The sequence below is a fragment of the Bufo bufo genome, chromosome 4, assembly GCF_905171765.1.
Source record: "Bufo bufo chromosome 4, aBufBuf1.1, whole genome shotgun sequence".
Lineage (NCBI taxonomy): Eukaryota > Metazoa > Chordata > Amphibia > Anura > Bufonidae > Bufo > Bufo bufo.
The window spans coordinates 374,655,114-374,669,099 of record NC_053392.1 but is presented as its reverse complement, the minus strand read 5'-3'; the positions used below and the strand labels follow the sequence as shown (position 1 = coordinate 374,669,099).

At 46.8% G+C, this 13,986-nt stretch overlaps 1 protein-coding gene across 1 annotated transcript in view; it reads left to right on the top strand.

Moving 5' to 3' along the window:
* Nucleotides 1-2,318, top strand: part of LOC120999221 (MFS-type transporter SLC18B1-like) — a 130,540-nt gene extending 128,222 nt beyond the window's left edge. The window contains exon 13 of the mRNA XM_040430095.1: nt 2,255-2,318. Coding sequence (XP_040286029.1) covers nt 2,255-2,318 — 64 coding nt within the window. The remainder of the gene's footprint in view (nt 1-2,254) is intronic.
* Nucleotides 2,319-13,986: the final 11,668 nt, after the last annotated feature.

Here is a 13,986-nt window from a genome sequence, read left to right as displayed (position 1 = left end):
ATGACCGCCCCATGCTCAGATGACACCCCATGCCCAGCCCAGCACACCGAGTATTTGAATATCAAAATGGTGGATTACTATTGATCCTTCTCCTCACACATGCCCAGCACACCACCATTTTGATGGTCAAACGCTCGGATTATTGATCTCTTTATCATACATAGATTAATATTCACCATTTTGATGTTCAAAAACTTGGTGTGCTGGGCTAGCCACCTGTGAAGAGAAGGATTAAAAATAATTCACCAATTCGATATTCGAACTAACACTTTGTGTGCGATTAATAATCCACTGGGCACTGCCCCCTGTGAAAAAAAGGCAGAGTAGCAGTGGCAGAGAGACTGAGACCAGCAGCAGCCATTCCAGTCAGATTAGAGCCAAAGCTGCAGAGTGGCTATAATCTGACTAAAATGGCTGCTGCTGGCCTCAGGGAGTCTCTCTGCCACTGCTGCTCTGATTGAGTGCCCACTGCCCTGCTGCCCATCATTAACATTCATTAAAATTTACTATGGAAGGAGCTTTGGCTGCTGTTCAAGCTGGCTGCTGCTGGAGCAGGTCCTCCTTGCCTGCTGCTCCACTTCTTGCCACTCCCACAGACCCAGCCTGCGGTCTGATGAATCTGGCTGCTGGGCTGGCATTGAGAAGACTGGGGGCGGGCATTAGGTCACACACAGACACACTCACAGATGGCTAGGGTGGCCTGATGTGCGGTTTTAGGCCGGACAGTCCGGATTTTAGACTTCTGGTCCTCCGTCCGGCGCAAGGCCAGGACGGACGGCCAAAAGCTCTCCTTTTTTGTGGTTATCGGCGAGACTACTGTAAGGGGCACTTTAAGTATCAGTCACTCACATGATTCGGCTCACTAGTCACAGCGCAGAGCGCACTGACATCACATGCTGCCTGTCAATTCTGGTTTGCAGGCGCTGCAGGAAGTGAAAGGAGAAACAGACTCTGAGGAGCGCAGCTGCGCTGAGATAGTCGAGGCTGCTGGTACTGGTCTGAAAGACTTTGCTGTGGCCATGACGGGGATTGCTGAAACTGAAAGGGGGGAAGTTTGTGAATGGGTGGGACTGTAATAACTAGGGGGGAAATTAGGTACTCACTGATCTGTGCTGTGGGCCGCCGGGGATTGCTGAAAGGGGTTAATAAATACTGTGAATGGGGGACTGATGAGGTGTTAATAACTACTGTGAAGGGGGAACTGGCTGGCTACCTTTTCAGCAGTCCCCCATTCACAGTAGTTATTAACTCCTTTGGGGGACTGCTGAAAGGGGTTTCTCCTCCCACCATTTTTGTTTCTCCTCCCACCATTTTTTCCTCGGTCGGTGGCGTCGCCGGTGAGGTCAGGCTTTCTGGTGTGAAGCCAGTGGCCACCCTACGGTGTGCAGGCACATCGATGGCTTCGCCTTCTGTGCCAGAGGAGGAGGCGGAGCTGCAGTGAGTAACTGAGTCACGTGCCCGCTCTCGGCGCTCTGAGTCCTCTCCACTCTTCCGCCTCATTCCAGCCTTCCACCACGGCGCTGACGGGGGCGGGACCTGGCCCGGCTGTTACTGTCGGCAGCTCGTAAGTGAAGTGCTGCTGCTGAAGATTATTATTTTGCTATATGTTACTGGTGTCATAAAATGGGGCGTTTGGGATGGCAAATCGGCCAAATTAGCTCACCCTGGGCCCAGGGCTGCCGACTCAAATGCCCCAATTATAATCTGACACTGATGTAGACAGAACGAGCCGCAATTGAAAGTAAATGGAGCCACGGGTTGGCCACCCCTGCTATAAATGTTGAGATGGGACAACCCATTTAAAGAGGGCCTTTCATCTGTTTAGCCCTAGTCTAAATAGGGTCTTACCTGATAGGGCGGCTCTCACTGATGTCATCACACTTTTTTTTTTTCAAAATTCGTCCGTTGTTGTCCCCCGTTGATTTCGGCCCCTTATAGTCTAATTAGTCTACTTGGTTATACTAGGTGGAGACCGGAGCGGTTCTCTTCTCCCTGGTTGTGAGCGCATCCAATCAGAGCGCACCGCTCATAGCCAGGGAGAATGAGCTCCTCCCTGGCTATGAGCGTTGCGCTCTGATTGGATGCAGCCAGGGAGAATATAAGGCGCCAAAATCAACAGGGAAAAAACAAAACAAAACAAAGTGCGATGACTTCAGTGGGGGCCGCCCTATAAGATAAGACCCTAATTAGACTAGGGTTAAAAAGAGTTTAAGTAGTGCTGATAAATGTAAACAACATTTCTTTCTCTTTACAGGTCTGGTTTATCGGAAACTAACAGCATACTTCAAGAAAGGGAACCTTTGCTTCCAAGAGAATAATAACGCCAAGTGAAAGCTTTTTTTTACAGTTTACAGCAGTGTCCTAATGACTTTTGTACTTAAGCTACTTTCACACTAGTGTTTTTGCTGGATCGGGCAGGGTTCAGCAAAAACGCTTCCGTTACTGATAATACAACCATCTGCATCCATTATGAACGGATCTGGTTGTATTATCTTTAACGTATCTTTAACATTGCCAAGACGGATCCATTGAAAGTCATTGGGGGACGGATCCGTTTTCTATTGTGGAAGATTGTGTCAGAGAAAACTGATCCGTCTCCATTGATTTGCAATGGGGTAATGCCGGATCTGTCTTGCTCCGCATCCCAGAACGGAAAGCAAAATACAAAATGTTGCGGTTTGCTCTCCGGTCTGGGAATGCCAATTACAAACTTTTAAACTGTCATAATAAATTGTGACCACAGAATCTGAGGGGCCAAAATGGGACCCAAAAGGCTTTCCAGCGCCGAGATAGAGGAAGCCATTCCATTACTGTGAAATAATCTGAGGCCTGCCACAGCAATGTTCCTATGAAGCCCTGCCTGTGACGAGACTACATAGAACATAGGGAATCTCCCCTAGACTGCAGTGGTAATTCTTTCCATGTTAAATTCCAATGGGGGTACAAAAAAGTTTAAAAAAAAGTTTTTAAATCTAAAAATTCTAATCACCTCCCTTTCCAGATATTAAAAATAAATCTAAGCAATAAAAAATAAAGATCATAGGCATTGCTGTGTCTCAAAATGGCCAAAATATAGATGTATTTATATATGGCTGATTTACATTTTCTTCTCTTCACCTCCCTCAAAAAATTAAATCAAAAGTGATCAAAAAGTCATACACATCCCAAGATGGTATGAATAAAAACTACAGATCATGCTGCAAAAAATGAGCCCCAAACAACTCCATAGACATACATAGGTAAAAGTTATGGGTTCAGAATATAGTGATGCAAATAAAAAAATATTTTTTCCTAAAGTTGTTTTTGTTTTAAGTATTAAAGGGAACCTCCTCTCGCCGCTAGTACATCCGCAATATCCATTCCCCATAGCTCTCTGTGCTTTTATTGTGTCAAAAAACGATTTTATATATATGTAAATGAGGCAAGTAAGAAGCCCAAGGAGCTGTTACTAACGTTTCCGGGGCCCAGCCTCGCCCACTGTGAAGGAGCCCAGCACCGCCCCACATACTCTTGCTCGCCGACGTCACAAAGCTAGAGCGCTGTAATCTCACAATCCTTCACAGTGTGCGTGGCTGGGCTCAGAGTCTGAGAACGCTGGACTCATCCCTAAAGCATGGAGGAGACAGGACTCATCTATGGTTCATTTACATATATATAAAATCGTTTTTATGACACAATAAAAGCACACAGAGCTATGGGGACTGGATATTGCGGATGTGCTAGCAGCCATCTAGCAGCCCATGTCCTCAGCTCTTACCCAAAATCCAGGTGACAGGTTCCCTTTAAGACACAAAAAAAAATGAAAAATGTGGTATTGCTGAGATTATATTGACCTTAACAATGCTGTTAACGTGTCAGTTTTACCACACAGAGAACACTGTAAAATGAAACATAAAACTGTGGCAGAATTGTGTATTTTCCTAATTCCACCCCATTTGTAATTTTTGTTTTCCAGCTTCCCACTACATTGTATGCAATATAAAATGGTGCCATTATAAAGTAGAAAAAAGCAAAAAAAAACTCTCATACATCTATGCTAAGGGAAACAACTAAAAAAGTTATGGCTACAGGAAGGCAGGGAGTAAAAAACACAAATGAAAAAAATAACTGAAAACTGCTTGGGCAGGGAAAGGTTAAAAGAGTGGTGCCAAGTCTTTAAGTTATTCACTGTCAGCAGAAGAGGGGATAACTAGCTGATTGGTGGGGATCCAACTTCTGGGACCCTTACTGATCACGAGAACAGGGCTCCCTTTCCTCCATTCTGATAGAGGGGTTGGTGTTTCCCTGAGCCATTGGTCTGTATAGGTCTCTTTTATTGTGCTACTTGTTAATACTGGTTTCTGTCCTTCTATTGCCTTTGTGTCTTTTTTGCTTGTAGTGTGTATTTCACCTATTTAGGTATCACTTGGTTGGAATCATTTGCAAATAAGTATCGGCACTGTGTTTATGGGCTTGTGCAAGTATGTTTGTAGCAGAATGGAGAACCAGGTGTAGTTGAACCAGTACTTGACCTCTTTTGTGTCTTGTGTTACATACATAGATTGCACACTCCTTTGAGACTTAAAGGTGCTGACCTACTGTGGCTGGGGGGAACCATTTTGTGTCATGGCACTGTCCTGTATTGCTGCTTGTATATTTACATTTATTTATGTTGTATGACATTTTACTAATAAAGGAAGAAGTTATATTATATGTGTGTTCTCAATTTTTTGGTGAGCTATTCTATATGTACACACATGTTTTGGTAACATTGGATGTTCCATTCTGAGAGTAGCAGGTACCCCCACTGGCATGCATTGTAAATGTAAAAGTATAAAAGTATTTATAAATCATAATAATGACATGTATACAGAGTAACGATGCAACTGTTGCACAATAAAATATGGGTGCCACGAGCTAAGCCTTGAAGTTGACCTGAAGTTTAGCCCTGATTTATCAAACTGATTCATTGTTATTTAGGAGTAAATTGTAATTTTTCAGTCATTTTACTTGGAAGACTCATTTATCAATAGTCTGCATCAGACCAATGTTATTTTTTGCACGTGCTAAATCAATTTTAGAGATCCAATTGTTTTGTGGGTGTTCCTATGAAGCACATTAGTTTTTGACCATTTTTATCATTGGGACATTTGGAAAGGTCACAAAAAATTGTCTCAACTGCACTTCACTCCCGCCCTTCCCTAGCTGTGGCAGGTAAAAATACACCAAGTAGGAACGTGATAGTTGATATGTCTGTGCTAAATTTAATATGTTCTGTGCATCACTTTCATAAATTTGGCACACAGACGGGTACTTTTACACACACAGACAAATGTGAAGACAACCCAATTTTTCCTTTGTTAATAAATTAGGGCTTTTGTTTGTGCTCGGATCGGCTCATGATGAGAGGGTCCCCTACCTAAGCCTATACTCCCCCCCCCCCTACCTAGAAGCAGCAGAGTTATGCCGGAACTGCTTATCGAAGGGTAGCTTAAAGGGGGCCACACCAATGATGAGTCCTGAGGAGAAGGGAGGGCTTCTGGGTGGGTCGAAAGAATTCGAACCGACAAGTGGGGGCAGGGGAGCCAGGTTTAAATAATTAAAGCCCCGCCTCCCCTCACACAAACACGGCACTCTTAATTGCCTACTACTTGTGCTCGGATCGGCTCATGATGAGAGAGTCCCCTACCCAAGCCTATACTCCCCCCCCCCCCTACCTAGAAGCAGCAGAGTTATGCCGGAACTGCTTATCGAAGGGTAGCCTAAAGGGGCCAAAAGAACCATGCATAGGAGTTTGAAAAAACTTGATAACAGAAACTACAAAACCAAAACTCGAAAGCCAGTGATATTTCGTATAAGGATCCGGGATATAACGCATGGAACACGCGGAACTGCGACGACCCAACCGTTTGATGACATGTACTGGCACCTTATGCATGGACGCCGCAGCTGCCGCGCCCATGCGGAAGGAATGTCCTGTGATCCAGAGAGGACCGACCCCTGAACCTGTCAACTAAACCCGAATGTACGTAAGAAAGGCCGCGGTGGTTAGCCGGGCATTGCCTAGTTCGAGTACGGGAGAACATGCCGCTTGGACTAAATACTACGCAGCCAAGCCTCCAAGGCCTGCACCGGACACCATCTGCTGTCCGTGGGAAAGTATCTGACCGCCACCGATTCCCCCGGCCGTGACGTCTTGGACGAGGCCAAGGTGAGGACATAGCGTATTGGTGCCCATGAGCTCGCCTGACCTGAGGAATCCATGGAAGGCCAGGTATAAGGCTGTTTCTACCAGAGCGCTAACCTGTGGCCCGAACGGTTTACCCTGCAGTTTGTCTGTCACGGCCTGAACAAGCTACCGGTAAATGGCTGACGCACAGGTCGTTTCACAACAGACATCTTGCGCAAACCCTTCAACGCCGCTTTGATCGGGTGGGCGGAGAAGAGTGACGGTAGGTTGGGATGTAGCATGTACCAATGGTGCTGAATACCTGCCATGTATAGTTAACAATGCTATAGGACAGGTTTAATTGAGAGTGGCAAAACCCAGACGAAGCCCAATAGGTGAGTGATAGGCCCCCGGCCAGCGGCCGGGTAGGTGTTCTCATATCTCTTAAACAGGCGCCAAACTGTCTTGTAAGCCCTCAGAGTATTACTGGCCAAGGAATTGGCCATCAGTCTCTTAGCTATGGTGAGATGAGAGACTAGTCCCAGCTGGGCCTGGTGAGGAATCTTTTTTTTTTTTTTCCTCCTCCATGCGTGAGAGACTCAGATGGCGGAGTCATATGTGTAACCTAAAACGGAGAAGCCATGCGTGAGAGACTCTAATGGCGGAGTCGTATGTATAAAACTAACACGGAGAAGCCATGCGTGAGAGACTCTAATGGCGGAGTCATATGTGGAACCTAAAACACGGAAGCCATGCGTGAGAGACTCTAATGGCGGAGTCATATGTGCAAACCTAAAACGGAGAAGCCATGCGTGAGAGACTCTAATGGTGGAGTCATATGTGTAACCTAAAACGGAGAAGCCATGCCTGAGAGATTCTAATGGCGGAGTCATATGTGCAAACCTAAAACGGAGAAGCCATGCGTGAGAGACTCTAATGGCGGAGTCGTATGTGTAAAACTAACACGGAGAAGCCATGCGTGAAAGATTCTAATGGCGACATCATATGTGTAACCTAAAACGGAGAAGCCATGCGTGAGAGACTCTAATGGCGGAGTCGTATGTGTAAAACTAACACGGAGAAGCCATGCGTGAGAGACTCTAATGGCGGAGTCATATGTGTAACCTAAAACACGGAAGCCATGCGTGAGAGATTCTAATGGCGGAGTCATATGTGTAACCTAAAACGGAGAAGCCATGCGTGAGAGACTCTAATGGCGGAGTCATATGTGTAACCTAAAATGGAGAAGCTATGCGTGAGAGACTCTAATGGTGGAGTCATATGTGTAACCTAAAACGGAGAAGCCATGCGTGAGAGATTCTAATGGCGGAGTCATATGTGTAAACCTAAAACGGAGAAGCCATGCGTGAGAGACTCTAATGGCGGAGTCGTATGTGTAAAACTCACACGGAGAAGCCATGCGTGAAAGATTCTAATGGCGACGTCATATGTGTAACCTAAAACGGAGAAGCCATGCGTGAGAGACTCTAATGGCGGAGTCATATGTGTAACCTAAAACGGAGAAGCTATGCGTGAGAGACTCTAATGGTGGAGTCATATGTGTAACCTAAAACGGAGAAGCCATGCGTGAGAGATTCTAATGGCGGAGTCATATGTGTAAACCTAAAACGGAGAAGCCATGCGTGAGAGACTCTAATGGCGGAGTCGTATGTGTAAAACTCACACGGAGAAGCCATGCGTGAGAGACTCAGATGGCGGAGTCATATGTGTAACCTAAAACGGAGAAGCCATGCGTGAGAGACTCAAAATTATTATTATTATATTTTTTTTTAAACTATAAACCACTTAAGCAGCTCCCGTATGGGCACAGCTCTGAGTACAAGCATGAAGAGCATGGTATAACGCAGATCACCTGCACGGACTAACTAACATCCTGTGCCTAAATAACCCCCTTGGAACCTTATGTACGGCTGGCAGCAGGAAGCCAGCCACCGCCTATGATCTGCTCCCCCTGACCGAGCCTAGTACTCCTTCCCCTGATCCCTGCCTACCTAACGGCACGGCGGCCCGTGCCAGACTTTATTGAAGATGAGGAGCCTTTACCCCCCAGCCGCGTAGGGAGCTGACGCTGCTCCCTGGCAGAATGCACCAGTGCGGGGGAGCCCCCCTCCTCAGCTAGGGCCGACCCACCGCCGGCTGGACACTCGTACTGCGTGGGGAGCAGCGCCACTCCCTGGCAATGTGCACCGGATCAGAGGGAGCCCTTCCTTTACCGTGGGCCCCGGCCCCCGCTGGTTTGAACCGTGTGCCGCGTGAGTTGCCGCACAGCTCCCTGGCATCGTGCGCCGGTGCGGGAGTGCCCCCCTCACCTAGGGGCTGGTTATTGTGACTGGAACCCGCTGGGAGACTGAAGCCTGACCGGACCTACCTGTGACCGTGAAGGCTGACCTCCCAGGCCATGGCTGACCCGCGTGCGTAGTCGTGACGCAACTACCCGTAGATGCCCACCCAGTGCCTGTAGTCAACGGGAGTGCGACCGAGTCTGTGGATGTGACCGACTAGCCCCTGTAGTCGTGAGGGGACCCTACATCGAGAGTAGCGGTAACGGACCATCGCCTGTAGACGTGGTAGTATTACCTCACGAGTCTGTTGACATGAGACTAATGCCTGCAGTCGTGGCAGGCCTATTTAATGAGTCTGTAGTCATAACAGATTTGTGCCTGCAGTCGTGGCAGGGCTTTAGAGCGGGTCTGTAGTCGTGACAGACTGATGCCTGCAGTCGTGGCAGGGCTTTATAACGGGTCTGTAGTCGTGACAGACTGATGCCTGCAGTCGTGGCAGGGCTTTAGAGCGGGTCTGTAGTCGTGACAGACTAAATGCCTGCAGTCATGGCAGGGCTTTATAACGAGTCTGTAGTCGTGACAGACCTGGCAAAACAAAATTTATATCTATATGTATATATATATATATATATTTTTTTTTTTTCAACTTCCCACCAAAGGCCAGGACTGTAGGCGCCACCCTGCAAGACATGCGCCAGTGGCCTGAGCATTGATAGGCCACCATACCCAGTCCCCCAAGCCCACACAGGAGTAAAAAGAGGGGTGGCCCACGCATGCGCACCACACCTGACTCACCTGGCGGCCATAACAGCCACAAACCCCACAGTATCGCAAAGTAGCCAACCACCTGTGGACCTGAATAAACAAGGACAGACATGTGAGTGAGCGAACCCCGGCTGAGTGACCCTTCACCCACGCAACCGCTCCCTAGCTAGCCACCGGCTTGTCGCGGCTGCGCCCGAAACCGACCCACTGACTCCTGACGTACCGTATGTGCTATTGGCGGCCAGGCTGCGTGCGCAAGGCGTAGTGGCCATCCCCCTTCCTTGAACCCTCTTTTATTTAATACTTAAAAAAAAAAATTTATTTTTTTTTCCAACTGACGCCTGCCTTAGTGCCTAGCCACTGGTGCTGAGCAAGGAGCCCAGTACCTGGACTGCAGTACCAGCATGGCCTGTAGGTGTTGCCCTCTCTCAGACCAGGACCTGCTAGAGCGCCGAAGGGCAGTGAGCCGCACTGTGGAGCCGATGGCTGGCGTGACCGATGCACTGCGTGCGACGGTATGAGAGCGGGAGTGTGACGGAGCCACAGGTGAGGAGGCTGTTGTACAGTTTAGCCTGGGGGACGCTGCATGTGGGAGCGGGGTGCCTGGAGCGGATCGGAAGTGCGGGCAGTCACAGGTGCGGCTGGGGACCGGCGGGCACGCCCGGCAGCATGAGATGACATAAATAATGAGACGGGTGTGCAGCCACCCGGCCTACCTATTCTCCGCCGCGATGAGCCCGACGCCGCCGACCACACGAACTAACAACGAGACACGCGACCTCTCTGGAAGGACAGCCAACCCACGAGCCGATTCGAAAGCATTCGAACCGACAAGTGGGGTCAGGGGAGCCAGGTTTAAATAATTAAAGCCCCGCCTCCCCTCACACAAACACGGCACTCTTAATTGCCTACCACTTATTTTTTTTAGTGCACCAGTTAGCCATGATTCAATCCATCTTTTCACATATAAAATGGTCTGAGAGTGTTAGGCCTCTTTCACGCGAACGTGTGTGCTCCGTTGCCGTATTGTGGACCGCATTTGTGGATCCGCAATACACGGGCACTAATGGGTCCGCTAATCCAGAGTTGCGGAATGGTGCGGAACGGAACCCTACGGAAGCACTACGGAGTGCTTCCGTGGGGTTTCGTCCCGTACTTCCGTTCCGCAAAAAGATAGAACATGTCCTATCTTTTTGCTGAACGGGCGGATCGCGGACCCATTAAAGTGAATGGGTCCGCGATCCGCTGCCCCACGGTTGGTGTTCGTGCATTACGGGCTGCAGCACGGCCACGGGGCACACATGTTCGTGTGCAAGAGGCCTTAGGGTACTTTCACACTTGCGGCAGAGGATTCCGGCAGGCCGTTCCGTCGCCGGAACTGCCTGCCGGATCCGGCAATCTGGACACAAACTGATGGTATTTGTCAGACGGATCTGGATGCGGATCCGTCTGACAAATGCATTAAAATACCGGATCCGTCTCTCCAGTGTCATCTGGATAAACGGATCTGGTATTATTATTATTTTTTCATTTTTAAAGGTCTGCACATGCGCAGACCGGAAAGCCAGATCTGTTTTTCCGGAGCACTTAATGCCGGATTCGGCACTAATACACTTCAATGTAAATTAATGCCGGATCCGGCATTCCGGCAAGTGTTCAGTATTTTTAGCCGGAGAGAAAATTGCAGCATGCTGCGGTATTTTCTCCGTCCAAAAAACATAATGGGGACTGAACTGATGCATCCTAAACAGAATGCTCTCCGTTCAGAATGCATTAGGATAAAACGGATCCGTTTTTTTCTGGTATTGAGCTCCTGTGACGAAACTCAATACCGAAAAACAAAAACGCTAGTCTAACCTTGAACACAGAGTGTTATTCTACAATTGGCATTTCACCAAAGACTAGAGAAAAATTCAGCAGACCATAATCCATCTAGAAGAGATCAGGTCTGGGAATACACATCATATAATGGTTCTTCTGATATCCATTTACAGTATAACAAAGGTGTGGATTCAACAACCAAATACCTGAATTAGGCTGAGTTCACACCAGTTATTCCCATCAGTTATTGTAAGGTATAACCAGTAGTGAAGAAGACTCATGATCACTTGTGGAAATAACTGAATTGTAAACTGAATTCCAAATAGGGTGGATTTGAAAAAAAAAAATATGCAATTCCTCCACAGTTTTACGTGTTTGTCCCTATGGCTTTCCTTTTGCGGCAGAACTGACCTGTGCCTTTCATTCTCTGGGTCACTACGATTACAATGATACCACATAGGTTTTATATATATCTAAATACTGTAAAGATAAATAAAAATAAAAAATAAAATTTCAGCACCATATTCTGACCCCCATAATTTTTTTTATAGTTATGTCTACTGAGCTGTGTGGGGGCTAATTTTTTGCAGGACAATCTGTAGGTTTTTACTGATACCATTTTGGAGTATGCTTGACTTTTTGATCACATTTTATTCAATTTTTTGGGGTAAGAAATTCCTATAATGACGAATCTGCTATTTTGACCCTTTTTCCCCATTACGCCATTCACTGTATTAGAAATATTTTTTATATTTAAAAAAAATAAAAATAATATATATATATATATATATATATATATATATATATATTTCTTTTTTTTTACCTTTTTGTGTTTTTGTAGCCAGTCTAGCAGGCTACCATTTTCACAACTTTTTTATTTTTTTATTCAATATTGCCATGCTGCAGATAGCAGCATATTAATATGTGATTTGCTGATTTCTTATATTGGCCAAAATAGGAAATGCAGCTGTAGGGTGCTGGGCCTCTTCAGACAGACCCAACCTATTAGAATTCATTACCAGCATCCCGAATTACTGCACTAGATGCTGGTATTAAACTGGAAGCACCTGGAAGCAGGGCCGTCTTTGATATTGATTGGACCCTGGGCAAGAATTTACTTGGGCCCCCTGGATCCCCCCCCCCCACTTTGCTGTACTTGCTATACAGCAGCACTTACCTGTAACGTCCAGGGCCTCCAGGTGAAAACTCCTCTCTGTCATCATCTTCTCTGTAGATCTTCTCTCTCATCATCTTCTCCACTCGATCTGGACAACTTCTCTCAGCCGCCTCGTCTCTGCAGAGTGTGACACACAGACATCTTAGCTTCCTCACATTCTATCATTATCCCCCAACTGGAGTCCTCACAGTGTTATCCTGCTGCTTGCTGTGCCCCCCCCCCCCCCCCCAGGGGTGTAGCTATAGGGGGTGCAGAGGTAGCAGTCACTACCGGGCCCAGGAGCATGAAGGGGCCCAAAGACACTTGTGCCGCATAAGAAGACACACAAAGCACTGAGGGAAGGGGGGCCCAAGCGGAACTCTTGCACCGGAGCCCATGAGCCTTTAGTTACGCCCCTGCCTCCCCCAATACCCCCAAATACTATCCTGAAGAAACATTACTGCCCCCCATAGTAATAGTGCTCCTCATACAGGGAGTGCAGTATTATTAGGCAAGTTGTATTTTTGAGGATTAATTTTATTATTGAACAACAACCATGTTCTCAATGAACCCAAAAAACTCATTAATATCAAAGCTGAATATTTTTGGAAGTAGTTTTTAGTTTGTTTTTAGTTTTAGCTATTTTAGGGGGATATCTGTGTGTGCAGGTGACTATTACTGTGCATAATTATTAGGCAACTTAACAAAAAACAAATATATACCCATTTCAATTATTTATTTTTACCAGTGAAACCAATATAACATCTCAACATTCACAAATATACATTTCTGACATTCAAAAACAAATCAGTGACCAATATAGCCACCTTTCTTTGCAAGGACACTTAAAAGCCTGCCATCCATGGATTCTGTCAGTGTTTTGATCTGTTCACCATCAACATTGCGTGCAGCAGCAACCACAGCCTCCCAGACACTGTTCAGAGAGGTGTACTGTTTTCCCTCCTTGTAAATCTCATATTTGATGATGGACCACAGGTTCTCAATGGAGTTCAGATCAGGTGAACAAGGAGGCCATGTCATTAGATTTTCTTCTTTTATACCCTTTCTTGCCAGCCACGGTGTGGAGTACTTGGACGCGTGTGATGGAGCATTGTCCTGCATGAAAATCATGTTTTTCTTGAAGGATTCAGACTTCTTCCTGTACAACTGCTTGAAGAAGGTGTCTTCCAGAAACTGGCAGTAGGACTGGGAGTTGAGCTTGACTCCATCCTCAACCCGAAAAGGCCCCACAAGCTCATCTTTGATGATACCAGCCCAAACCAGTACTCCACCTCCACCTTGCTGGCGTCTGAGTCGGACTGGAGCTCTCTGCCCTTTACAAATCCAGCCACGGGCCCATCCATCTGGCCCATCAAGACTCACTCTCATTTCATCAGTCCATAAAACCTTAGAAAAATCAGTCTTGAGATATTTCTTGGCCCAGTCTTGACGTTTCAGCTTGTGTGTCTTGTTCAGTGGTGGTCGTCTTTCAGCCTTTCTTACCTTGGCCATGTCTCTGAGTATTGCACACCTTGTGCTTTTGGGCACTCCAGTGATGTTGCAGCTCTGAAATATGGCCAAACTGGTGGCAAGTGGCATCTTGGCAGCTGCACGCTTGACTTTTCTCAGTTCATGGGCAGTTATTTTGCGCCTTGGTTTTTCCACACGCTTCTTGCGACCCTGTTGACTATTTTGAATGAAACGCTTGATTGTTCGATGATCACGCTTCAGAAGCTTTGCAATTTTAAGAGTGCTGCATCCCTCTGCAAGATATCTCACTATTTTTGACTTTT